Raw genomic sequence first — 27,777 nt, 5'->3', positions numbered from 1 at the left:
TGTTTTCTTAAGTTCAATCTGCAAGAGAAATAACAGCATTGGTGTTCTTACCTTTTGTCCCTTACACATGTGATAACAAACAGTTTTCTCTGTGCTTACTCATGATGCTTGCTGCACCACCAGCCAGTCCTGCTGATTCAGTATGCTCTGTTTGATCCTAAAGAAAAAACACATTGCTCATTACATTTGCTAAAGCAATAAGCCCTGATTTTCCTCATTTAAACCTATCATAGCCAGACAAATAAAAGCTATGGGGCTTAAACAATAAATTACAATTACATCTTCAAAAACACGGCCAGCATGGAATGCAGCAGCAGATACATTTTATTGTCTAGGAAGGCCAAAAGCTAAACATTTCAATAAATAGTTAAGAATTTTTGCACACTTATTTTCACTAAGTAATACGAAGTGAAACATCAAAGGCAGGCACTTTCTATCCAATGACTTCAATTCGTAAAAATACCACTTATTTTATATTTTAGTACACCCTCCAAGAATCCAAAGATAACAAAACTGCTGTACTTTACAAGATTGTCTTCTGTTAGTGTGATTTTTTTTCTTCACATACAGAATTCTTAAATTGAGATTCTAAAGCTTCCTGCTGAGATTTTTATTGCCAAACAACTGTTTCTCCTCCAAATGGAGTCTCTTATGATTCCAGTACTCCTCCAGAAGTAATAGATCTATTAACCCAATATTAACCTTTACATCAAGTGTATGCAGAAGACAAAGTTTCCTCAAATGTTATTTCCTTCTTTTGAATTTATGACAATATCCATGAAGTTACAGTAGTCCAATTTAAATGCCTGTATAGCTGCTTAGAGATAACTTGAAATTCTTTACGAACCTAATTTAGTCTCGAATAAGATTAGAAACTAATCAGAACAAAACCAAGAAACTCATATTATCTGCATAAAATATCTAACAAATAATCACAGCATTTCCAAAGCAAGAAAAAGTATCTTAGATATGATCTAATGAATATCACATAATTTTAAAGATAAACTGAGGCAATGAAATTTTCCTGATATTACTGTAAATATAATTTCATTATCTGAGGTGACAATGAAGTGCTTACAAAAAAATAAGAAAGTATGTAAAAGGCCTAAAATTCAAGTTTCCAGAGACCAATAATATATATGGAATGAAAATCAATGGTGAAAGATTTTCCTGTCCTGAGAACTTGAAAAAGTATGTACATACCATATACTCTAAATGAGAAGAGCTACTGATACTAAGAAGGGAATTTATATCTGTCAAATAAAGGACTGAATTGTAACAGAAGAATGAAAGGGTTATACGGGATAGAAGTACCAAGGTCAAAATGAGAATGAGGTAAAGGGAAGGTCCTCACCTTTAATACTTCACTAAATGAAGATTTTTTTTAACACACAAAATTATAGATTCAAAGTCAAATTCTGCACATGTGTGTTGTGTGTATGTCTATTTTAATGTGTAAGGCAATCCAACAGTATTATGTAACTATTTCAAACATTGTAAGTTTTTCTTCTGGAATTGTATCTCTAGCCTAAGCTGGCAAAGCCTCAAGCCTGGTTAAATCTAACGTTTTACCTACAGCATTTTACTGGAAGTCTACCATACACTCCCTGAAGCAGCTTAAATGTGGCTAGACGAAAATCATACAAGATGGAGATTACTCTCAACTTTACATGTATGACTTTACTCTACATTTTTCTTAGCCAATCTACTTTCAACCCTGCAACTCATCCCCACCTTCTGATATGCCTGAATCCCTCCATTCAAAGCTTTCACAGATCAGTTCTCTCAGAAAATAAATCTCTTGTCTCCTGCAATACAAGAAGAAAGTCACTTGGTTACATAAGATAGGGTACAATACCTACAAAACTAACGCTCCTTGTATAGACTTCAACCAATCTGTTCAGCACCACACCTCACCAAAGCATTTAGAGATTGCTAGAGCCTGCACATCACAAGTATCTCTAAGGAGATACTAGACTTCTGTGGAGGCACTGACTTTCTTCTCCTCACAACTCACTCTGCAGGCAAAAATAGTTTATTGCTTCTTTAGTTCTAAGACTTTTGTTTACTTTTTCCACTAGTTGAAGTCTCCCATACACTGTTATCTCCTCTTCTGTTGTTTCTTCTAATCATTGTAGTGGGGTTTCAGGGAAGAGAGAGAGAGAGAGAGAGAGAGAGAGAGAGAGAGAGAGAGAGAGAGAGAGAGAGTGTGTGTGTGTGTGTGTGTGTTAGTGTCAATTCATTTCTGTTATCTTTCTTTGAAAACTTACGTATAATGGAATAAAATATGGCATTCTTTCTTCAAAGTAGCCCAGAAGTTCCCAATGCCCTTATAAATAAATAAGTAGTTTAGAAAAACAAGGGGAAGGAGAGAGAGATAAAAAGATAAGCAGCAGGTATGCCTTGCCTCACACAGAAAACATGCTTTCCAGATAAAAGACAAGTAATCTAGTTTTTTTTATCCAGAAAGGTCATTTTAGCATAATGGACTTTCTCTGGCTTTTTTGGAATGGATTGCTTTTTGGAAGGAACAAAAGTTTAGTAAATGCATAGAAAATACAGCATAAAATACAGTATAAAATGCCTTAAATATGGCTCAAGATACACAGACAACAGAATTTCACAGAACTCCTTCAATATTCTACTCGATGTCATTCCCCAATGTGAAATTAATAATTAATCACTTAGTTCTCTAAGTTCTCATAATACCTTTACATATATAATGCTTTTCACATTACATGGTAATTTCTCTCTTTACAAATATGTTGCACCACACTAAGCAATAAGCTGCTCAAGGCAGGAAACCTTTTTTATTCATCCCTTTATCCCCAAATCCCAGCACAGTGCTTGCCATATAGAAGTTATTCAAAATATGTGGAATGATTTAATCCAGTATAGCATATAACAGATGACCATGGCAAGGGTTTCTAATAAATAGCTCCTAATTTCATCCCCCTCCTTCTACATTTACTGTAACTATAGCCTTAGTTTAGGCCCTCATCAGTTCTCACCCAGATTGATCCAATATCATTTCCAAACTAGTGCACTGTCTCTATTTCTCTTAAAGTATATCCTTTTATGTCTCACCAAAATAGCTTTCTAAAAGAAAATCAGATCATGTCATTCTTCTGCTTAAGGATCCTTAAATAGCTCACTATCTCACCTACTTAATGGATCTACCTCTGGAGGTCACAGTGATGGCTCCTCATTTGTCACCACATATACTACCTAGACTGATTGTGCTTTCTAGCTAACTGAACAGACCCCTCCTCCTTCCTTCCCCCAAGAATGAAGTATAATTTTTCAGCATGGCATAGAGCTACCTGCAGAAATTGGTCTCTGCCTCTTTTCCAACCTGTTCTCCCACTACCTCTCTAAGCTCCAGTGGCACCAAACTACCAGTATTTCTTGTGAAATGCTCAATTATGCTATCATTGCATGTTTTGTGCCTATGTTGGAATACTCTCACTTTGCTTTGCCTCGCTAACCTGCATTATCCAGGGTTCAACTCATTCTCAACTCAACCTGGGAAGTGTTCCCTGATTTCTACAGGCTATTTTAGGAGTCACCTGGTGCTCATGTCATGCCTCTCTCTACTAACGGCAGCACTTATCAAATGAATGTTCATTGTCAGTATGCCTGTTTATCTCCTCAGTGGACTGTGAGTTCACTGAGAACAAGGATTATTATATTCATTCTCAGTCAACCAAGGTATTGCACACAATGTTTAACAAATGTCTCATGAAGAAATAAATTCAATGAAATTAATTAAGCTCATATTTAAGTAATCAACCTCATGATGAAGATATCTTCCCAAGAAATAAACATTTGTGAATGTATGTGTTTTAAGAGAGATGGACAGTAAGCAAATGCAAAAGAGAAACAAAAAACAGAGAAATTCTCTAGTGAGAGAGAAAAAAAGTGACAAGGATTTAAATAACTGGGAAATTTTATCATAATGTAAACAAAGGCCCTCTGACATAATAATTACCCTTCTAGAGATTTATCTTAAGGAAATAATTGGACAAATAGAAAAGACATGGAAATAGGTTAACTGTTAGACTGATGTTTAAAATAGTAAAATACCGGGAACAATCTAAATGTCAAATAAACGGAGAAATTTTCAAAATGATACAAATGGTAAGACCCCATTCTGGGGAAAACTTACAAGTCTTAAAAAATATAAAACAAAATATAATAGAGAATCTCTTAACAGTGTTGGGTGAATTATACTCTTTTCAAGCTTCTCTGTAGGTTCCCACTTTTCTTAGGATGCATGTATATTATTTGTTAATAAAGGGAAAGAGGATTGAGGATACATCAATTTTAATTAATAGAAACTCAAGCTACTTAAATTTTTGCTTTCAAATATGAAAACTAAAAAAGGAGAGGAACAGTAAAAACAAGAATTTTAAAATATTATCTCCCTAGGATTATAACAGAAGACCAAAATTTTAATTATAACATGCGGAAAGAGAAAGAAGAATTATCTAAAATTAAGAAACAAAGATTTTATTTTTTTTTCTTTCCCCTTGCCCAAGATTTAATTTTTTAAAATAAACTTACAAGGAAAAAACACAGGAATAAAGACAATGTTTAGAATATAAAATGCAAACAATTTATAGGACTCTCTCATGTGGACATATTTATAACATAAGAGATTTATGAAGGTAAGACAAATCTTCCTTGAATCAATAAACCCATCATTAGTTGAAAATGCACTTAATACACCTACCCTGCCGACCATCATAGCCTAGTCTACCATAAAAGTGCTCAGAACACTTACATTACTCTACATTTGTGCAAAATCATCTAACACAAAGCCTATTTTATAGTAAAGTGTTGAATATCTCATGTAATGTACTGAAAGTGAAAAACAGGATGGTTGTATGGGTGCAGAATGACTGTAAGTATATCAGTTGTTTACCCCTTTGACAGCATGGATGACTGGGAGCTGCAGCTTGCTGATACTGCCCAATATCAGGAGAAAATATCATAGTACATATCACCAGCTCAGGAAAAGGTCAAAATCCAAAATTCAAAGTAAGATTTCTAGTGAACATGTATCACTTTCACATCAGTGTGAAGTCACAAAATTGTTAAGTTGAATCATTGTAAGTCAGGGGTCATCTGCAGTTTCCAAAATCCTGGCTAAAGGTTAAAAAAAAAAGGAAAAGAGAGAAACTAAAATGAGGAGGATAAACAAAATATTCTCAGTTAAATATCGTTCCCTATCTTGGCTCTGATTACACTATTCACCATGGAATAAATTCAGTATCTGCTTAATAACAAACTTCTTAATAATATTTCCACCAGGAAGTCTAACAAGGAGTTAAACTTTATATGTACAAAAGTGCATTCAATGTTCCAAAGTCCTCTTTCTTGGTTCCTTATCCTAGTCTGGGCAGGGTTCTCAAGGTAGGTGTGGCAAATTACATTTCCAAAGATGGCTGTTGCAACATCTCCTATCCCACATCATCTTTTTTTTTTTTTAAATTAAAGTATCATTGCCACATGATCTTTTTACACAAGTGGTGAAATCTATGTCTCATTCCTCTAAACCTGGGTAGACATTCATGACCATCTCAACTAATAGAGCAAAACAGGAGGGACACAACATAATTTCCAAGGGCAGGACATAAGAGGTAATACAATTTCTCTTGAGACATCACTCTTTAAATCAAGTTATCACGCCAGAGACCACATGGAAAGGTCACATGTAGATAGATGATGTGACCCAAGAACATTCACATACATGAATGAGCAAGCGTCAAGATGACTCTAGCCCTGGCTACTGTCTGACTACTTCACAAAGACCCTACATGAGACCAGTCAAGCCCCAGAACCACAAGAGATGATAATTATTGCCTTAAGTCACTATGTTTTGATGTATTGTTACATAGCAATAGATACACGTAACAGTAGATTATTAATCTGATACTCTTCAATCCAATCTCATATAAATATTCTAAAGAAGAGTAAGAACCATAAGAGGGACAGGTTAAAAAGAAGACCTACTGAGCTATTTAGCTCTGACACCAAATTTGCATATCCCACTCAATAAAATAGGCTTTGGGCTTTTTTAGAGTACAGTTTAGGAAATACCCCCATTATTCCAGTGAGAAGCTAGGTGAGGTGGCAGGGGAAAGTCTTGCTTCTTTTCACAGAAGCTTACCAAAGTTTTCCTCTAAAACAACATATGGTACACTACTAGTAAAGAGTTCTGATAAATGCATTTTTTATTTCATTAACTTTCCATTGCCATTTCAGTACTCCTTATAGATCAGCACCTGAAGAATTCATCTACCTAAGCCAGCTCCTTAATGAGTCTATGCACCATTATCCACTTGGCTCACCCATCCAAAAACCTGCGTGCCATTCCAGATACCACCTCTCCTTTCCCCTGCCTCACACCCTACACATTCAGTCTAACACCAAGTCTTGTCAATCTGCCTTTTAAATCTCTCAAATCCATCCACTTCTCTCCATTCCCACTGCTGTATCCCATACCACCAATATCTTCGTTGCCCAGGTTTTTGTAAGGATCCTAGTCTCCCTGCCCACCCCCCACTTTGTGTCCATCTGGTCTATACCCTACACAAATCTGATTATATTATTTCCATACTTAACACCATACAATGATATCCTATTTCCCTTAGAATAAAGGCCGTACCTCTATACCTTAGCTCTGATTTAGTTTCTGCATCCTCTTTATATATTATCATCTCAATTCTCAAGTTTTTGCTCTATGCATCGGTCATCCTGATCAACTTCACTTTCAATTCTCTATCTTGGCCATCTCCATTCCTCAATGATGCATGCTAAAATATGGATGAAACTTGAAAACATTATGCTAAGTGAAAGAAGCCAGTGACAAAAGGCCACATATTGTATGGTTCTACTTATACGAAATGTCCAGAAAAGGCAAACAGAAACAGAAAGTATACAGAAAATGGATTAGTGATTGCCGGAGTTTGGGAAAAGGAGTGAAGAGGGAGTGACTGCTAATGAATACACAGCTTCATTTTTGGGTGAGGAAAATGTTCTGGAATTGGATGGTGGTGGTTGCACAACTCTGTGAATATACTGAAAACCACTTAATGTATTCTTTAAACAAGGAATTTTATGGTATATGAATGATACCTCAATAAAACTGTTTTAAAAATAAAACAAAACTAACCTTCACATACTATTATTTAGCCCTGAAATAATCTGCCCCTGCCACTGTTACATTTTTTCCTGATCTTTAAAACAGAGCTGTTTAGTGTATGATGCAATTATGAGTAATCAATTTTCCCCGAGCTTAACTGTAGTCTAACAAATAACCTTTCATTTATTTTTTTTAATTCTTTTTTTCAGAGTGATTTAGGGGGACCATCTTCAAACTATTGTATCTTATAAATAATACCTGACAGTTCCCTAACCAACTGAGTTTGTTTTTTGTTGCATAATAAATCACCTCACAACTTTCAGCAGGAAAAAAAAAACACTATATTTGTATAGTAAAGTCATCACCCAACGAATTAGGGCACAAAGCCTGCTTTAAGTATTTCTTTGGGGGAGGAGACACCACATTTTACTCAATTTAAGAGAAACATTTTTACAACCCAGAAATCTTTAATTTTCTTCCACACCTATCAAGCTATGAATTCATAGGGAATGGGTTTCAGGCCCCTTTCCATTTGTCCTCAGAGTGTGCTTCTCTGGGTGGAGCAGGCTGGCGCTTCAGTTGAACCCAAGTAACTTTCTCTTTGGCTTCCTTCTTTTTCTGATCATGTTCCTTCACAAGCTTCAGGAAGCTATCTTGGCTCTCAGAATGCTTAATATGCTCAATACACACATTAATTCTTTTTGCAAGAATTTTGCTTGCCTTTTACTTGTTTGTTCACAACAATGCCAACAGCCTGCTGGGTAACATCGTAGACTCTTCCAGTTTTGCCACGGACACATTTGTGGGTAACATTCCTTTTTGAATAGTGCCCGTTCCCTTGATGTCTACTATATCACCTTTCTTGTAGATTCACATGTATGTGGACAAAGGAACAACTCCATGTTTTCTAAAAGGTCTAGAAAACATATAGCAAGTGCCTCTCCTCTTTCCCTCTGTGTTGGTGATCTTGACAAATTCCTGGAAGATGGCAGTTCTGGCCCAAACGCCCTGCCACTGTTACCTGACTGATTCTTACTTAGCCTTCTTATCCTATCATACATATCACATCTTCTGTGAAGCCCTTCTGATCAAGGGCTGGGATACATGCTCCTTTTTCTGTATCTTTTACTCCCTCTTTCATAGCACTTATCAACTCCATTATCAATGTTTAAAAAACTGTCCCCCCATTCCAGGCTATTGATGTTTGTCAAGATAGGGACTGCTTCTGTCTTTTTAACATTGTATCCCTGGTATACAGCACTGTTTGGCATTTGGCACAGAGTAAGTACTTACTAACCATTTGTGATTAGTAAGTAAAAATTAGTAAGTAAAATAACTAAATAACTAATTTTCAAAGCACCTCCTCCTAGGAAATGTTTCCATACAAAAGATCTCAAGAGTTGTGCTGAGACTCCTAAGATTTTACTACATTTACTATTCAAACAGCTCCTATTCGTTTGATGACTTTCCTTGAAAGAAAGGCAAAATGTGATTCAAGATTATCTTTGAATACAATGATGGAATATCTAGCAAAACTGGGATTAGAATTTCAAATCAACCATTATCAAAATATAACAAATTTGCTTCTCTGATATTTAATCCAAATGAACAATTTTTTATTAGTAGTCAGTGGAGTTTGGTAAAACAGCACTTGGCTCGGGACTCTGGCAAACTAGGTTTGAATTCATGCTCTTGTATTTAACATTGCTGTTGAGCAAGTTATTTAACCTTTCTGAATCTTAGTTTCTTTATACTTTATATGAAAAGTATACTTTGCAGGATGGTTTTAATAATGAAAAAGAATGTGTTCATGTAAATTGCCTGGCTTAGGTATAATATATAAGTGCCCAATAAATGGTATCCCTTATTATTCATCATCAAAAAACAATTTGTATGAAAGAATTATAAGAGAAAGGCAGAGAGTGATATTGACCATAAAGCCAACCAGTGGACTGGCTTGTTTATACAATTAATAATCCATCAGGGTCACTGGTCTTAAGTGATCAAGTCTGAACAGAGAAAATAAACACAGGAACAAAAAGTAATCTGAATGTTCAACTTTCAGAAGAGGCTAAATATATTTGCTCCTTTAAAAACACCTCTGAATATGAAAACCCTCACTCATAGTGGCAGAAAAAAGAAATGAGATCATCTTTGAGAGGAATTTTATTCCTGCAGATCAAGACCAAAGTACATTGAGAGCAAGATCTGGGAAGGTGACATTGTTGCTAGCCAACATTCACATAGGGTTTCAGGGCCTAGGATATCAACTTGGCATCTTTCACAAACATTGAATTCTTGGTCAAAAGCTATTAGAACTAGATGTTATTTTTATCTAGTATACACTAAACAAAAAGCACAGTTTAACATATATTGGGAAATGTGATAACAGATGTATCAAATACACATGCATTGAAACCTATAGACAATAACAGATTTCAGATTGTTCCTAAAACAAGAAATAAGTACAATTCCCATGTCTGGAGTAGTAAGACTCAAGACCATATGAACAAATTTGTGTACATATGGTAAAAGACTAGAAACTATTCAGATGATACAACTTCCTAAAGCAGCAAAAAGACTGTCCATGACTGGAACCATGATCATTATATTTGTCCAAGTCCATTATCTTTAATTTCTAGATATTAGGTATCTATTGGATTATCTTTACCAATAAAATTCTAGAATTTCTCACCTCTCACTCCATACACACACATAAATTTTTATTGCAAGATAAAATACCACGTTTCGGGGTAACCTATCAACCTATCTAGTTTATCAACCTGTGTGACCTCCTGATCTAAGCGGAATGAATTACAGATCTTCTACACTACAAAGTTGGAATCCCTGCCTTTGAGGGATACTCTAGTATCCTTACAAAACCCTTTTTTTCTTAAGTATGCTCCAGTTGGTTGCTTTGCCTTGCAACAAGAGTAAAAAATTTAAAAAAAACAATAGTATAAGATGATATCATACCAATAGTATGATATAAATTGAGACAAATGATATCAAAATCACAGTTTCAACCTTAACTGCATACATAAAATTTGAAAGATCAAATACTAACTCAAGTATTTTATGATCTACAAGTATGTAATAAACAAGAGACAAATTCACTGGGGAGAGGTTCTTATCTTTTAGATCATTCTAGGTAGTAGACTGTCAGGGATACAAAATTTGTATACCACAAAAATCATATGCACCAAGAGTAATAATAAGACTATATGTGAAGCAGGGTTATAACTCACACTATTTCAGTCACTACAAGTGACATATTTCACATACAAAGTACCAACTACTGAAAAATTAGACAAATTGGTAGGTTCATAAAATTGTTTACTTGCAGTAAAATTATATACTATGTATGCTCCTGTTTTGACAACTTTTTGAAAGCATTTAGAGAACTGTATCTTAATTTTAACAATGTCAACTTTAAGAAAAGCAAGACCTGAAATGTTTCAGCCAAAGCTTAGGATACCTGAGTTGGATGCAACAAGTCCATGCTCAAATTACTTGTATTATGAACACTACAAAGTTATTTAATGACAATCCAAAGAAAATTTCAAACTGTAGGCACTCTCTCAGTTCTTTGGCTCCCTTTTTTTCTAAAGTCTTCATCTACCATCTCCATGTGAACGACTTTTAGATTTCTTTAACCCTCACCTCTCTCTCAAATTGCAGGGCCACAGCTTCATCTTATCTGATATACAGTACTTCTCCATCTGGATGTTCCAGTATACCTTAAATTTCAAACAGTGAACCTTTCACACTCAAGAGGAATATTTCTCAGAAGAGCTGTCTACTCTCAATTGTTCCCTTTCACCTCCCATGGCACGCCACTAATCTTTTCTGGCTTCTTTGTTCATCTTACATTAAATTGTAGTAAATCATATCCTCTTCCTTTATGAAACACTTCTTCCACAACTTAGGTGACACTAAAAATCCTGATTTTCCTCTACTTCTTTGACATATATCCTCTTACCCTCATCCCAGACTCCTGCTTTTCTACCCAGTCTTAAATGTTGAAATTCCTCAGAGTCTGCACTCAAGTCCTCTTCTTTTTTTTGTTTTATATTCTTTTCCAAGGGAATTCTATCTACTACCACTGCCCCAAACACCATCTGTTAACAAGTCCCAATTTCCTTTTCTCCACTTCAGACCTCCTTTCTCGGTTCTAAACCTATAGATACAAATGTCTATTCAATGTCTCCATGTCTCACACACATCTCAAACTCAATATGCACATCTCCTCTCATACTAATCAATGCTGTTTCTTCTTTCCTACATCATCATCTACCCAGTTGCTCATGATATACGCATTCTCTATCTCTCCTTCTCCATGATGCTCATTTCAACATTCGATCATCTCCTAAAATGGGTGAAAATATATTTATTCTGTCTACAACCACTACCTTGGTCCAAGCCACTATTATCCCACATCTGTATTACTGAAATGATCTCTTCAATGATCTTCTCATATTACTTTTGCCACCTACTCTCCCAATCCATTCACTACTCAACAGTTAAAGTAATCTTAAAAAGAACTAATCATTAATCTTTAAAAAGAACTAATCAAGAATCAACAAAGAAACCAAAAGAGAAATAAAAACTACCTTGAGACAAATGAAAATGAAAATGGAACATACCAAAGTTTATAGGACACAACAAAGCAGGTTTAAGAGTAAAGTTCGAAAACAATAAATGCCTACCTCAAAAAACAAGGAAAATTTCAAATGCACAATCTAACTACCTCAAAGAACTAGAAAAGAACAAATGAAGCCTAAAGGAAAGAAATAACAAAGATCAGAGCAGAAATAAATGAAATAGAGACTAAAAAGACAACAGAAAAGATCAATGAAACCAAAGCTGGTTCTCTGAAAACAGCAACAAAATTGATGAACCTCTAGCTAGACTCACCAAGAAAAAAGACAGGGCCCAAGTAAATAAAATCAGAAATGAAAGAAAAGTTACAACTGACACCACAGAAATACAAAGGATCATATGACTACTATGAACAATTATAGCCCAATAAATTGAAAGCCTAGAAGAAATGGATAAATTCCTACAAATATACAAACTTCTAGGAATGACTCATGAAGAAACAGAAAATCTTACCGATTACAAAGAATGAAACTGAATCAGTAATTTAACAATACCCCACAAGTACAAAGTCCAGAATGATATGGCTTCACAGGTGAACTCTATCAAATATTTAAAAAGTAAAAGACCCTACCAAACCCACTTTACATGGCCAGTGTTACCCTACTAACAAAGCAGAAAAAGATACCGTAAAGAAAGAAAATTATAGGCCAATTCCAAAATCAAAACTCCCTAAAAGCAAAAGTCCAGGACAAGATGGTTTTACAGGTGATACCAAATGTTTAAAAAGTTAATACCTATCTCTCTCAAACTATTCCAAAAAATAGAAGAGGAAGGAATGCTTCCAAATTCATTCTATGAGGCCAGCATTACCATGACACCAAAACTAGACAAAGACACTACAAAAAGAGTGAATTAGAGACCAATATCCCAGATGAACATAGATGCAAAAATCCTCGACAAAATATTAGCAAACCAAATTTTTAAATCTATTAAAAAAATGTTGATTCATGATAAAAATTCTCAACAAAGTAGGTATAAAAGGAACATTCCTCAACATAAAAAAGGCCATACATGATAAGACCACAGCTAACATTCTCTATGATATACCATACTCAACGGTAAAAAGCTAAAAGCTTTTCCTCCAGGATCAGGAACAAAACAAAAATGCCTACTCTTGCCATTTTTATTCAATGGAATATTGGAAGTCCTAGCCAGAGCAATTAGTAAACGGGGGGGGGGGGGGGGGGGGGAAGGCATCCAAACTGGAAAGAAGCAAAGATGTCACTATTTCCAGATGACATGACAATATATGTAGAAAATCCTAAAGACCCCATCAAAAATGTTAGAATAAACAAATTGAGTAAAGTTGCAGAATACAAAATCAACATACAAAAATTGTTGCAATTTCTATGTACTAATGAGTTATCAGAAAGGGAAATTAAGAAAACAAACTCATTTTCAATTACATTAAAAATAATAAAATATATAGTAAATTTAACCAAGGAGGTGAAAGACATATACACCAAAAACTGTAAGACAGCTATGAAAGAAATGAAGAAGACACAAATTAAGCTATTTCTTGGTAACAGATTATAAGAATAAATAATGTTAAAATGTCCATACTACCCAAAGCCATCTACAGATTCGATGCAATTCTTATCAAAATTCTAATGGCATTTTTCACAAAACTAGAATAAATAATCCATAAGTTTGAATGGAACTGCAAAAGACCCTGAATAGCAAAAGCAACCTTGAGAGAAAACAAAGCTAGAGACATTACTCTTCTTGATTTCAAACTAAATTACAAAGGCATAGTAAGCAAAGCACTATGGTATTGGCATAAAAACAGACACACTGATCATTGGAAAGAATAAAGCACCCAAAAATAAATCCACACATAAATGGTCAATTAATTTAATTTATGACAAGGGAGCCAAGAACATGCAATGGGAAAATGACATTAATAATATCCTCCGCAATAAATGATGTTGGGATAAACTACTGTCTTACACCATACATAAAAATTAACTCAAAATGTTTACAGACTTGAACATAAGACATGAAACCATAAATATCCTGGAAGAAAACATAGGTAGCAAGGCCCTTGACATCAGTCTTGGTGATGATTTTTTTGGCTCTGACTCCAAAAGTAAAGGGAAAAACAGCAAAAATAAAAATGTGGGACTACATCAAACTCAAAAGCTTCTGCACAGGAAAGGAAATTATCAACAAAACAAAAAGGCAACCTGCTGAACTGGAGAAAATATTTGCAAATTATGTATCTGATAAGGGGTTAATACCCAAAATATATAAAGGACTCATACAACTAAATAGCTAAAAAGTAAATACTCCAATTAAAAACTGGGAAGAAAATCTAACAGACATTTTCAGAGAAGGCATCTAGATGGCTAACAGGCACATGAAAAGGTGCTCAGCAACACTAATCACCAGAAAAATGCAAATCAAAACCACAATATCACCTCACATCAGACAGAAAGGCTAGTATCAAAAAACAAGAAATACCAAGTATTGGTGAAGATGTGGAGAAAAGGGAACCCTCCTACACTGTTGGTGGGAATGTAAATTGATGCAGCCACTATGGAAAGCAGTAAGGAGTTTTCCCATAAAACTAAAAACAGAAATACCTTATGACCAGCAACTCCACTTCTGGGAATTTACCCAAGGAAAACAAAATCACTGACTCAAAAAGATACACGCAAAAGTTAAGGAGGCGGAGCCAACATGGCGGCGTGAGTAGGACAGTGGGAATCTCCTCCCAAAAACATATATACTTTTGAAAATACAACAAACACAACTAGCCCTAAAAGAGAGACCAGAAGACGCAGGACAGGGGCCAGACTGCAGCTACACCAGCGAGAACCCAGCGACTGGTGAAAGGGGTAAGATACAAGCCCCCGCCCGGCGGGACCCAAGCGCCCCTCCCCCCAGCTCCCGGCGGGAGAACAATAGGCAGAGCGGGAGGGAGACGGAGCCCAGGACTGCTGAACACCCAGCCCCAGCCATCCGGGCCAGAGCGCAGACACAGTACGTGCCCAGGGGGCCCTGGATCCTGGGGGAACAGGGAGTAAGACCTCTGAGCGGGTGCCGAAGCTGATGCCCCTGTGACAAAGAAAAGCGGGGGCTTTTTGAAAGTCTTAAAGGGACAGGGACTTAACAGCTTGACGGAAACAACCCAGGTCACAGTACAGCAGCTGGAAATTACAGGGAAAACCGGGTGCACTAACCCCCTGGGCAACAGCTCTGAGACCCCTCTGAGACCCCTCACGGAGGCAGACAGTCAAGCAGCCCCCCCATCCATTACCCCACCGGGCGCTGCGAAAGCAGAGAAGCAGCCTGAGACAAATTCCGCCCACAGAAAGGGAAATTTCTCCCTTCCGGCCAGGCAAGACACAAAGACCCACTCTACATGCAATTACCCAACACAAGCCACTAGGGGTCGCAGTTGTCCCAGTAAAGAAAGGCCAGTAGGAAGTGAAAATTTTGGCCTCCCAGCTGACAGTCAATAGCACCTGTCAACATGAAAAGGCAAAAAAATATGATCCAGACAAGACTAACCCAGACAGCTTCGGCATCTGCTACATCTTCCCCTGAGAAGGAATCTGGGGAGATAGATTTAGCCAGTCTTCCTGAAAAAGAATTCAAAACAAAAGTCATAACCATGCTGATGGACTTGCAGAGAAATATGCAAGAACTAAGGAAGGAGAATTCAGAAATAAAACAAGCTCTGGGAGGACTTCAAAACAGAATGGACGAGATGCAAGAGACCATTAATGGACTAGAAAACAGAGAACAGGAACGCAGAGAAGCTGATGCAGAGAGAGATAAAAGGATCTCCAGGAATGAAAGAATTTTAAGAGAGCTGAGTGACCAATCGAAAAGGAACAATATAAGAATCATAGGTATTCCAGAAGAAGTAGAGAGAGAAAAGGGGATAGAAAATGTCTTTGAAGAAATAATTGCTGAAAATTTCCCCAAACTAGGGGAAGAAATGGCCTCTCAGACCACAGAGGTACACAGAACTCCCATGACAAGGGATCCAAGGAGGGCAACACCAAGACACATAATAATTAAAATGGCAAAGTTCAAAGACAAGGACAAAGTATTACAGGCAGCCAGAGAGAAAAAAAAGGTTACCTACAAAGGAAAACCCATCAGGCTATCATCAGACTTCTCAACAGAAACCCTACAGGCCAGAAGAGAATGGCATGATATACTTAATGCAATGAAACAGAAGGGCCTCGAACCAAGACTACTGTATCCAGCACGAATATCATTTAAATATGAAGGAGGGATTAAATAATTCCCAGACAAGCAAAAGTTGAGTGAATTTGCCTCCCACAAACCACCTCTACAGGGCATCCTACAGGGACTGCTCTAGATGGGAGCACTCCTAAAAAGAGCACACAACAAAACACCCAACATATGAAGAAGGGAGGAGGAGGAATAAGAAGGGAGAGAAATAAAGAATCATCAGACTGTGTTTATAATAGCTCAACAAGCGAGTTAAGTTAGACAGTAAGATAGTAAAGAAGCTAACCCTAAACCTTTGGTAACCACAAACTTAAAGCCTGCAATGGCAATAAATTCATACCTTTCAATAATCACCCTAAATGTAAATGGACTGAATGCACCAATCAAAAGACACAGAGTAATAGAATGGATAAAAAAGCAAGATCCATCCATACGCTGCTTACAAGAGACTCACCTCAAACCCAAAGACGCGCACAGACTTAAAGTCAAGGGATGGAAAAAGATATTTCAAGCAAACAACAGAGAGAAGAAAGCAGGTGTTGCAATTCTGGTATCAGACAAAACAGACTTCAAAATAAAGAAAGTAACAAAAGACAAAGAAGGACATTACATAATGATAAAGGGCTCAGTCCATCAAGAGGATGTAACCATTATAAATATATATGCACCCAATACAGGAGCAACAACATACCTGAAACAAATATTAACAGAACTAAAGGAGGAAATAGAATGCAATGCATTCATTCTAGGAGACTTCAACACACCACTCACTCCAAAGGACAGATCCACCGGACAGAAAATAAGTAAGGACACAGAGGCACTGAACAACACATTAGAACAGATGGACCTAATAGACATCTACAGAACTCTACATCCAAAAGCAACAGGATACATGTTCTTCTCAAGTGCACATGGAACATTCTCCAGAATAGGCCACATACTAGGACACAAAAAGAGCCTCAGTAAATTCCAAAAGATTGAAACCCTACCAACCAACTTTTCAGACCACAAAGGCATTAAACTAGAAATAAACTGTTCAAAGAAAGCAAAAAGGCTCACAAACACATGGAGGCTAAACAACACGCTCCTAAACAATCAATGGATCAATGACCAAATCAAAATGGAGATCCAGCAATATATGGAAACAAATGACAACAACAACACTAAGCCCCAACTTCTGTGGGACACAGCAAAAGCAGTCTTAAGAGGAAAGTATATAGCAATCCAAGCATATTTAAAAAAGGAAGAGCAATCCCAAATGAACGGTCTAATGTCACAACTATCAAAATTGGAAAAAGAAGAACAAATGAGGCCTAAGGTCAGCAGAAGGAGGGACATAATAAAGATCAGAGAAGAAATAAATAAAATTGAGAAGAATAAAACAATAGCAAAAATCAATGAAACCAAGAGCTGGTTCTTCGAGAAAATAAACAAAATAGATAAGCCTCTAGCCAGACTTATTAAGAGGAAAAGAGAGTCAACACAAATCAACAGTATCAGAAATGAGAAAGGAAAAATCACGACAGACCCCGCAGAAATACAAAGAATTATTAGAGACTACTATGAAAACCTATATGCTAACAAGCTGGGAAACCTAGGAGAAATGGACAACTTCCTAGAAAAATACAACCTTCCAAGACTGACCCAAAAAGAAACAGAAAATCTAAACAGACCAATTACCAGCAACGAACTTGAAGCGGTAATCAAAAAACTACCAAAGAACAAAACCCCCGGGCCAGATGGATTTACCTCGGAATTTTATCAGACATACAGGGAAGACATAATACCCATTCTCCTTAAAGTTTTCCAAGAAATAGAAGAGGAGGGGATACTCCCAAACTCATTCTATGAAGCTAACATCACCCTAATACCAAAACCAGGCAAAGACCCCACCAAAAAAGAAAACTACAGACCAATATCCCTGATGAACGTAGACGCAAAAATACTCAACAAATTTTAGCAAACCGAATTCAAAAATACATCAAAACCATCGTACACCATGACCAAGTGGGATTCATCCCAGGGATGCAAGGATGGCACAACATTCGAAAGTCCATCAACATCATCCACCACATCAACAAAAAGAAAGACAAAAACCATATGATCATCTCCATAGATGCTGAAAAAGCATTTGACAAAGTTCAACATCCATTCATGATAAAAACTCTCAGCAAAATGGGAATAGAGGGCAAGTACCTCAACATAATAAAGGCCATCTATGAAAAACCCACAGCCAACATTATATTGAATAGCGAGAAGCTGAAAGCATTTCCGCTGAGATTGGGGACTAGACAGGGATGCCCACTCTCCCCACTGTTATTTAACATAATACTGGAGGTCCTAGCCACGGCAATCAGACAAAACAAAGAAATACAAGGAATCCAGATTGGCAAAGAAGTCAAACTGCCACTATTTGCAGATGACATGATACTGTACATAAAAAACCCTAAAGACTCCACCCCAGAACTACTAGAACTGATATCGGAATACAGCAAAGTTGCAGGATACAAAATCAACACACAGAAATCTGTGGCTTTCCTATATACCAACAATGAACCAACAGAAAGAGAAATCAGGAAAACAACTCCATTCACAATTGCATCAAAAAAAATAAAATACCTAGGAATAAACCTAACCAAAGAAGTGAAAGACTTATATTCTGAAAACTACAAGTCACTCTTAAAAGAAATTAAAGGGGACACTAACAGATGGAAACGCATCCCATGCTCATGGCTAGGAAGAATTAATATCGTCAAAATGGCCATCCTGCCCAAAGCAATATACAGATTTGATGCAATCCCTATGAAACTACCAGCAACATTCTTCAATGAACTGGAACAAATAATTCAAAAATTCATATGGAACCACCAAAGACCCCGAATAGCCAAAGCAATCCTGAGAAAGAAGAATAAAGTAGGGGGGATCTCACTCCCCAACTTCAAGCTCTATTATAAAGCCATAGTAATCAAGACAATTTGGTACTGGCACAAGAACAGAGCCACAGACCAATGGAACAGACTAGACAATCCAGACATTAACTCAGACATATATGGTCAATTAATATTTGATAAAGGAGCCATGGACATACAATGGCGAAATGACAGTCTCTTCAACAGATGGTGCTGGCAAAACTGGACAGCTACATGTAGGAGAATGAAACTGGACCATCGTCTAACCCCATATACAAAAGTAAACTCCAAATGGATCAAAGACCTGAATGTAAGTCATGAAACCATTAAACTCTTGGAAGAAAACATAGGCACAAACCTCTTAGACATAAACATGAGTGACCTCTTCTTGAACATATCTCCCCGGGCAAGGAAAACAACAGCAAAAATGAACAAGTGGGACTATATTAAGCTGAAAAGCTTCTGTACAGCAAAAGACACCATCAATAGAACAAAAAGGAACCCTACAGTATGGGAGAATATATTTGAAAATGACACATCCGATAAAGGCTTGACGTCCAGAATATATAAAGAGCTCACACGCCTCAACAAACAAAAAGCAAATAACCCAATTAAAAAATGGGCAAAGGAACTGAACAGACGGTTCTCCAAAAAAGAAATACAGATGGCCAACAGACACATGAAAAGATGCTCCACATCACTAATTATCAGAGAAATGCAAATTAAAACTACAATGAGGTATCACCTCACACCAGTAAGGATGGCTGCCATCCAAAAGACAAACAACAACAAATGTTGGCGAGGCTGTGGAGAAAGGGGAACCCTCCTACACTGCTGGTGGGAATGTAAACTTGTTCAACCATTGTGGAAAGCAGTATGGAGGTACATCAAAATGCTCAAAACAGACTTACCATTTGACCCAGGAATTGCACTCCTAGGAATTTACCCTAAGAATGCAGCAATCAAGTATGAGAAAGATCAGTGCACCCCTATGTTTATCGCAGCACTATTTACAATAGCCAAGAATTGGAAGCAACCTAAATGTCCATCGATAGATGAATGGATAAAGAAGATGTGGTACATATACACAATGGAATACTACTCAGCCATAAGAAAAGGGCAAATCCAACCATTTGCAGCAACATGGATGGAGCTGGAGGGTATTATGCTCAGTGAAACAAGCCAAGCAGAGAAAGAGAAATACCAAATGATTTCACTCATCTGTGGAATATAAGAACAAAGGAAAAACTGAAGGAACAAAACAGCAACAGAATCACAGAACTCAAGAATGGACTAACAGGTACCAAAGGGAAAGGGACTGGGGAGGATGGGTGGGTAGGGAGGGATAAGGGGGGGCAGAAAAAGAGGGGTATTAAGATCAGCATGCATAGGGGGGTGGGAGAAAGGGGAGGGCTGTACAACACAGAGAAGACAAGTAGTGATTCTACAACAGTTTGCTACGCTGATGGACAGTGACTGTAAAGGAGTATATAGGGGGGACCTGGTATAGGGGAGAGCCTAGTAAACAAAGTATTCGTCATGTAAGTGTAGATTAATGATTAAAAAAAAAAAAAAAAAAGCAGTTCCTATGTGGTGACATCTAATGAGTTCTACACAATGATATAAAGGGCATATAAAAGTGTAGGCAAAGGGTCTGTTTGTGTTTATACAGAGGATCAAAGCCTAATTTGGCTACCCCGAAAATGAACTAAGATACGATATGAAAAAGAACTTCCAACATCAGCACTCTCGGGAAGACTCATGACAGAAGATGATCAGCAAAAAAAAAAAACTCCAACAAAGATCCATGCACTGTCACAGGTGTAGATGCACTCATCCCACCAGTTCCTGGACTAGCCATGGGAATGATGAAGGAGATATCTAAGCTGGCCTGTGCATACAGTAAAACAAAAATTGGACTGGATCTATACTGTTGGAACTCAACCAAGAATTAGGAGAAGTGCAAATTGTAGCACTCCAAAATCTTACAACCACAGACTATTTATCGTTAAAAGAACATATGGGATATGAACAGTCCCCAGGAATGGGTTGTTCTAGTTTATCTGAATTATCTCAGACTGTTTAAGTTCAGTCGGACAATATCCACCATATCATAGATAAGTTTTCACAAATGCCTAAGGTGCCTAACTGGTTTTCTTGGTTTCACTGGAGATGGCTGGTAATTACAGGTATGCTTTGGTTAGGTAACTGTATTCCTATTAGGTTAATGTGTGTGCACAATTTAATTAGTAGTTTAAAACCTATCCATGCTGAAGTTACTCTACAAGACGATATGTCAAAGAAATAATCAATCTTCCCAGGTTTTCTTCTGCCTGCTACTTCTATAGCTTTTCTTCTTCCTACCTAATCACAACCTTTAAATAGAACTCGTGCCACATGTCGAATTTACCGAGTATCATAATTCTTCCAAGTGGTAAAGACACCTCAAGACAAATGCTGGGCATAGAAGCCACAGGGCATAAATATGCAAAGAAGTAAAAAGCTAACCTTTTCAAACAATAAGGCTTCTATCTCACTTACCAACTTAACATTTCCCTGTATGGCCCCGGAAGATGACTGGTTAGCCAGAGACGGGTAAGATTCCTCAAGGGAGGAACAACCTAAGACAGGCACAGTCGCAGGGGGCCATCTGGTGAGAAAATGGGGAGCAGCAGAGGTGAGGCTTAGAACCTCCCCCTTCATGTTCTGAGAGAAATCTTCTGCATACATGGATGTTTATTGCCCTCGTCTAGCTCGGATTAACACATAGTCTACAGGCACACACCTGATCATCTACATTTGCTCTCTTACAACACTAAACTCTGTTTTCTACCTTTATCTCGTATCTACCTACCACTTCAGCATTTTATTAAAAATAATAATAATAGAGAAATGTGGTATCCACATATAAATCAAGTTTAAAAATCAAATGAATATTCATATTTGAACTGTGTATAGTTCATAATGCATGAACAAAACCGAAAGCTTCTGTGATGACTGCCGTTGCACTGTTCACCATGTAACTTATTCACTATGTAAGAATTTGTTCTCCATGTAAGAATTTGTTCGTTATGCATCAGAAGATTGGAGACTGACGAAAATTAGGCTTGGGGTGGATTAATGATTGTGCATTGAGTATTGACCCCCCTATACAGAAATTTATTGTGGTTAACAACTATTTGATCTATAAATAGGAGAGATGCCCTCACAAAAAAAAAAATATATATATATATATATATATATATATATATAAACACACTTCCAATTGTAAAATAAATAAGTAACCGGGAGGTAATGTATAGCATAAGGAATATAGTCAAAATATTGTAACAACTTGGTATGGTGATACCTGGTACCTAGAATTATCATGTATATAAATGTTGAATCACTGTGTTGTACACCTGAAACTAATGTAATGCAATACTGTTGTCAACTACCCTTCAATAAAAAAAAAAAAAAAAAAAAAGATACATGCACTCCTCTATTTATTGCAGCATTATTTCCTAGAGCCAAGATATGAAAGCAACCAGCGTCCATCAGTAGATGAATGGATAAATGTGGTACATATATGAAATGTGGTATTACTCAGCCATAATAAACAATGAAATTTTGCCATTTGCAACAATATGGATGGACCCAGAAGATATTATGCTAAGTGAAATAAGTCAAAGACAAATATCATATGATTTCACATGTGAAACCTAAAAAGCAAAAGAGAAATAGACTCAAAGACAGAGAACAGACTGGTGGTTGTCACAGGGGAAGAGGTTGGGGGATGGACAAAATAGGTGAAGGGGATAAAGAGGTACAAACTTCCAAATATAAATTAGTCATGAAGATGAAGTACAGCATATAGTCAATAATACTGTAATATCTTTGTGTGTTGACACTTATCATGGTGACAATTTAAATCATTTATATAAATGTCAAATCACTATGTTATACACCTGAAAACCAATTCAAAATCATATATTAACTCTATTTCAATTTTAAAATCACAAGATATCACCTCACACTATCAGAACAGCTATTATCAAAAAACAAGAAATAACAAGTGTTGGTGAAGATGTAGAGAAAAAAGAACACTTGTGCACTGTTGGTGAGAATTTAAATGGTGCAGCCTCTATGGAAAACAGTAAGGAGGTTCCTCAAAAAATTAAAAATAAAACTGCCAGGAAACGACTTAAGTGTCTATTGATGGATGAATGGATACATATGTACAAAATATGTATGTACAATATATATATATGTAGTATATACAATACATATGATATATGTGTAAATGTTATTTAGCCATAAAAAAGAATGAAATTTTGTCATTTTCAACAACACAAATGGACCTTGAGGGCATTATGCTAAGTGAGATGTGAAATAAACCCCAGTTCACTTACATGTGCAATTTAAAAAACAAAACAGAACACCAAGCTCATAGATACAGAGAATAGATAGTGGTTGTTAGAGGTGAGAGGTGGGGACAAAAAGGGTGATGAGACTTAAAAGGTATGTAAGTCATGGGGATGTAATGTACAATATGGTGACTACAGTTAATAATACTGTACTGCATATTTGAAAGGTGTTGAGAGAGTAGATCTCAAAATACCCCATCAAAAAAAATTTTTTTGTAATTGTATTGTGATGTATGTTAAGTATCAAGTAGACTTACTGTGGTGATATTCTCACCATATATACAAATACTGAATCATGTTGGACACCTAAAAGTAGTATTTATGTGTCAATTATACCTCAAGATTTAATCAACTGATTCTTCAATCTGAAACTCTTGTTTTCCACTGCACTTAAAATATTAAAACTCCTTAATATGACCTTAAAAAGCCCTGCATAATTTTACCCCTGCCTATCTCTCCAGCTTATTCTTTTGCCACTTTCCATCCTATTTCTCTCCATTCACACTGACATCTTCTTATTCCTCAAGAGTGTCACGTTCTTTCCCACCTCTGCTCCTTTATCCATGCTGTTCCCCCTCCTTGAATTGTTGTTTCCCACTCTTTTCTTCTGACTCTGTCCTCCTGGCTAGAACAAACTCACTCAACCTTCAGGTCTCAGATGAAATTTCAATTCCTCAAGGAAGTGCTCCTTTGACCCCCAGACTAGGCTCCCTACGCAGCTATCTTACAACTCTATAATTACCTTTGTAACATTGTAAAATATCAGCTGTATGAGGATAGGTTCCATGATACCTTGTTCACCAATGTATTGACAGCACTTAACATAACACCTGGAAGGCAGTAAATAAACATTTGTTCTATGGATACATGCTGAGGTTTTGTAAATTCACAAATTAATAAATGCAACTACAACATTTAATTTGTCCTATTAAGTGTCATCCAAGTGTCAATCCTCTCAAGTTTCAATATTTATGATGACCTTCAACTTACTAATCTAATTTATTGATCCTTACCCTCTTGATTTCTCTACCATTTTCATTGAGACTCCTTAAAAGAACCACTGTAAATTTTGCACTTTAACATCCACCACACTCAAAATGAGTAGAACACTTGTTGGCTGAGAGCTTTTGCAACATGGTATGATAAGGTTCACTGGCCAGTAGTTTACAGCACAATCTGCCAAGTTAGAGCTCAGTGATTGAAAGTGTATGACAGCATCCAGAGTGTGGACTATACTGAAATAGATTGTTTCATATATCCTTTAGAATCATTGTTTTTAACAAAAATTTCCATGAAATAGTTAATAAATCAATACTCTATGTATCTATTTTCTTGGGGGGAGGGAGAGAATAATAAGGGTATTATTTTTTGTCCACTTACTATGTACCACACACTGTTCCAAGTACTTCATAGGCATTAAATCCTTAATTCTCTTAACAACACCTCAATAGTAGGTATAGAATTAAGCCCTCCAGCATGTACATACACTACAAGAGAGCAGGAATTTTTGTCTTAATCTTCCTTGTTTTATCACTGGCATCCAGAATAGTGTCTGGAATTGTAAGCACTCAAACAGTTGTTGAGTGAATGAGGAAATGGAGGCAAAAAGAAGTTAAGTAACTGTACAGTCACACACAATGGCAGAGCCAGGATCTGAACCCAGAAAATCTGACTACATGTAAGAGAATGAAACTGGATTATTGTCTAACTCCATAAACAAAAGTAAACTCAAAATGGATCAAAGACCTGAATGTAAGTCATGAAATCATAAAACTCTTAGAAGAAAACATAGGCAAAAATCTCTTGAATATAAACATGAGCAACTTTTTCCTGAACACATTTCCTCAGGCAAGGGAAACAAAAACAAAAAGTTCATGAACATGTGGGATCAAATCAAAAAGCTTCTGAAAGCAAAGGACACAATATTCATAAATCTGATAAGGGGTTTGACATCTAAAATACATGAAGAACTCAAATGCCTCAACACCCAAAAAACAAATAACCCAATTAAAAAATGAGCAGAGGACCTGAACAGACATTTCTCCAAAGAAGAAATACAGTTGGCCAACAGGTACATGAAAAGATGCTCTACATCGCTAATCATCAGGGAAATGCAAATTAAAACCACAATGAGATTATCACCTCACATCAGTTAGAATGGCCATTATCCAGAAGACAAGAAATAACAAATGCTGTGTGGATGTGGAGAAACAGGAACCTTCCTACACTGTTGGTGGGACTGCAAATTGGTGCAACTGCTGTGGAAAGCAATATGGAGGTTCCTCAAAAAACTAAAATAAAAATACCATTTGACCCAGTAATTCCACTCCTAGGAATTCACCCAAAGAAAACAAGATTCACTGATTCGAAAAGATATAAGCACCCCCATGTTTATCGCTACACTATTTACAATAGCCAAGATATGGAAATAACCTATCAATAGATGGATGGATAAAGAAGCTGTAGTATATACATACAATGGAATGTTATTCAGTCATAAAAAGAAAAGAAATCCCACCATTTGCAACAACATGGATGAATCTAGAGGGTATTATGCTCAGTGAAATAAGCCAGGCAGAGAAAGACAAACAACAAATGATTTTTTTTATTAAGGTATCATTGATATACAATCTTATGAAGGTTTCACACGAGCAACATTGTGGTTACCACATTCCCCACTATTATCAAGTCCCCACCACATACCCCATTATAGTTACTGTCCATCAGCATAGTAAGATGCTATTAAGTCACTACTTGTCTTTCTGTGCTATACTGCCTCCCCTGTGCCTCCCCTATATTATGTAACACTAAATGATTTCATTCACTTGTAGAGTATAAAAACAAAGCAAGGGGGACTCGATAACATGGGTGAATGTAGTAACAACATTGTTTTTTTGTGTGAAACCTTCATAAGAGTGTATATCAGTGATACCTTAATTTTTAAAAAAATGCAAAACAGAAGGAACAAAATTGCAGTAGATTCATAAGACACCAAGAAGGGACTAGTGGTTACCAAACGGGAGGGGTTGGCGAAGGTTGAGGGGGGAGGGTGTGTGAGGGTGAAGGAGATAAAGAGGCACAATAATTCACAATCATGATATAGGTTGGTCATGGGGATGGTAGTACAGCATGGAGAATACAGTTAATCATTCTATAACATCTTACTATGTCGACAGATAGTGACAGCACTAGAGGGGGTAAGGAGTTAATAACACGGGTAAATGTTGAACCACTGTGTTGTATATTTGAAACCAACATAAGATTGATATCAATGATACTTCAATAAACAAATAAATAAATAAGGCAAGGGGAGAAATGAGAAGTTTACTATGATTTTCTATGATGGAGCTCAGGGATTCCATTAGAGTGCCTCCTAATATTGCAATATCCAGTGATAAAATTAATGGGAGACTATAGAAACCCCACATATAGTTAGGAATGCCAAGGCCTAGACCTCTGAGGAAATAGCTTTGGATCACCCCACCAAAACAGACAACTGTGACCAGCTGAGCACAAAGAGAACTTGGAGAATGTTATCAATGCCAACGATAATCTCAGGAGCACTCGCAGAAATGAAAATTGTTGTTTCTGCTCATGTTTTCTTCCTTGTTCTTCTATGTATATAATAATATATTTTTTCTTCTCTTGTCTCCATAGTTTTGAAAAAATTAATAAATATTAATTTTTTAAAATTCCTATAAGTTCTTGTCATTCCTGGGTATTATAAATCTTTGCCAATCTCACAGGTAGGAAATGGGACTTGATTTTTTTAATTTACATTTTTAAGAAGTAAAACTGAACCAGTATTATATCTTTCATGTTCATTGGCCTTTTAACAAATTAACCATATATATGATATATATATCTCATGATTAGAAGCTTTGTCCTAGTTTAATGTTTGTTCTTTTTTTCTACATAGAAATCTTTCATTATTATGCAGTCATATTCATCAATCTTCTTTATGGCTTCTACATTTCACATCATACTTAGAAAAGCCTTCCTTATTCCAATATTATAAGAACATTCACCCATGTTTTCTCTTCTATTCTCATGACTAATTTAGTTTGTTTTATTCTCTTATCAGCTGGAATCTATTTTGGTAGGAAAAGTCGTATAAACTTGCTTCTCTCATTCAGTAATATGTTCTAGATACCTTTCCAGATCAACTATTTTGTTTAACTGTGCACAGAGTATTCTAAAATATACCAATATCATAGTTGTATTTAATTATTTATATTTAACAGTTATATATAACTACATATAACTAATTTCCATATTAGTCATTATAGCACTGATAAGCATTTACATTTTCCGCTACTTTTCCACAATTATCAAGAATGCTGCCATGATTACTCTTGTACATGCCTCCTTATAGACTTTTTTTAAGATACGTATTAAGATATGGGTAACTGTTGAACCACTGTATTGTACATTTGAA

At 36.4% G+C, this 27,777-nt stretch overlaps 1 protein-coding gene and 1 pseudogene across 4 annotated transcripts in view; both read right to left on the bottom strand.

The window, feature by feature from the left end:
- ZFYVE9 (zinc finger FYVE-type containing 9) overlaps nucleotides 1-27,777 on the bottom strand; it is a 237,405-nt gene that overhangs the window by 164,520 nt on the left and 45,108 nt on the right. For 3 of the 4 annotated variants that reach the window (XM_036892966.2, XM_036892968.2, XM_057500210.1), the window contains exon 2: nucleotides 52-157. In XM_036892966.2, coding sequence (XP_036748861.2) covers nucleotides 52-69 — 18 coding nt within the window. In that variant the 5' untranslated portion in view covers nucleotides 70-157. Of the gene's footprint in view, nucleotides 1-51; nucleotides 160-27,777 lie in introns of those variants that run through there. The other variant, XM_036892967.2, reaches the window with a different exon arrangement.
- The window catches only part of LOC118916364 (60S ribosomal protein L21-like), a 40,380-nt pseudogene continuing 18,623 nt past the window's right edge, over nucleotides 6,021-27,777 (bottom strand).

The sequence above is a fragment of the Manis pentadactyla genome, chromosome 4, assembly GCF_030020395.1.
Source record: "Manis pentadactyla isolate mManPen7 chromosome 4, mManPen7.hap1, whole genome shotgun sequence".
NCBI classification, from domain to species: Eukaryota; Metazoa; Chordata; class Mammalia; order Pholidota; family Manidae; genus Manis; species Manis pentadactyla.
This window is presented reverse-complemented; position numbering and strand designations above follow the sequence as displayed.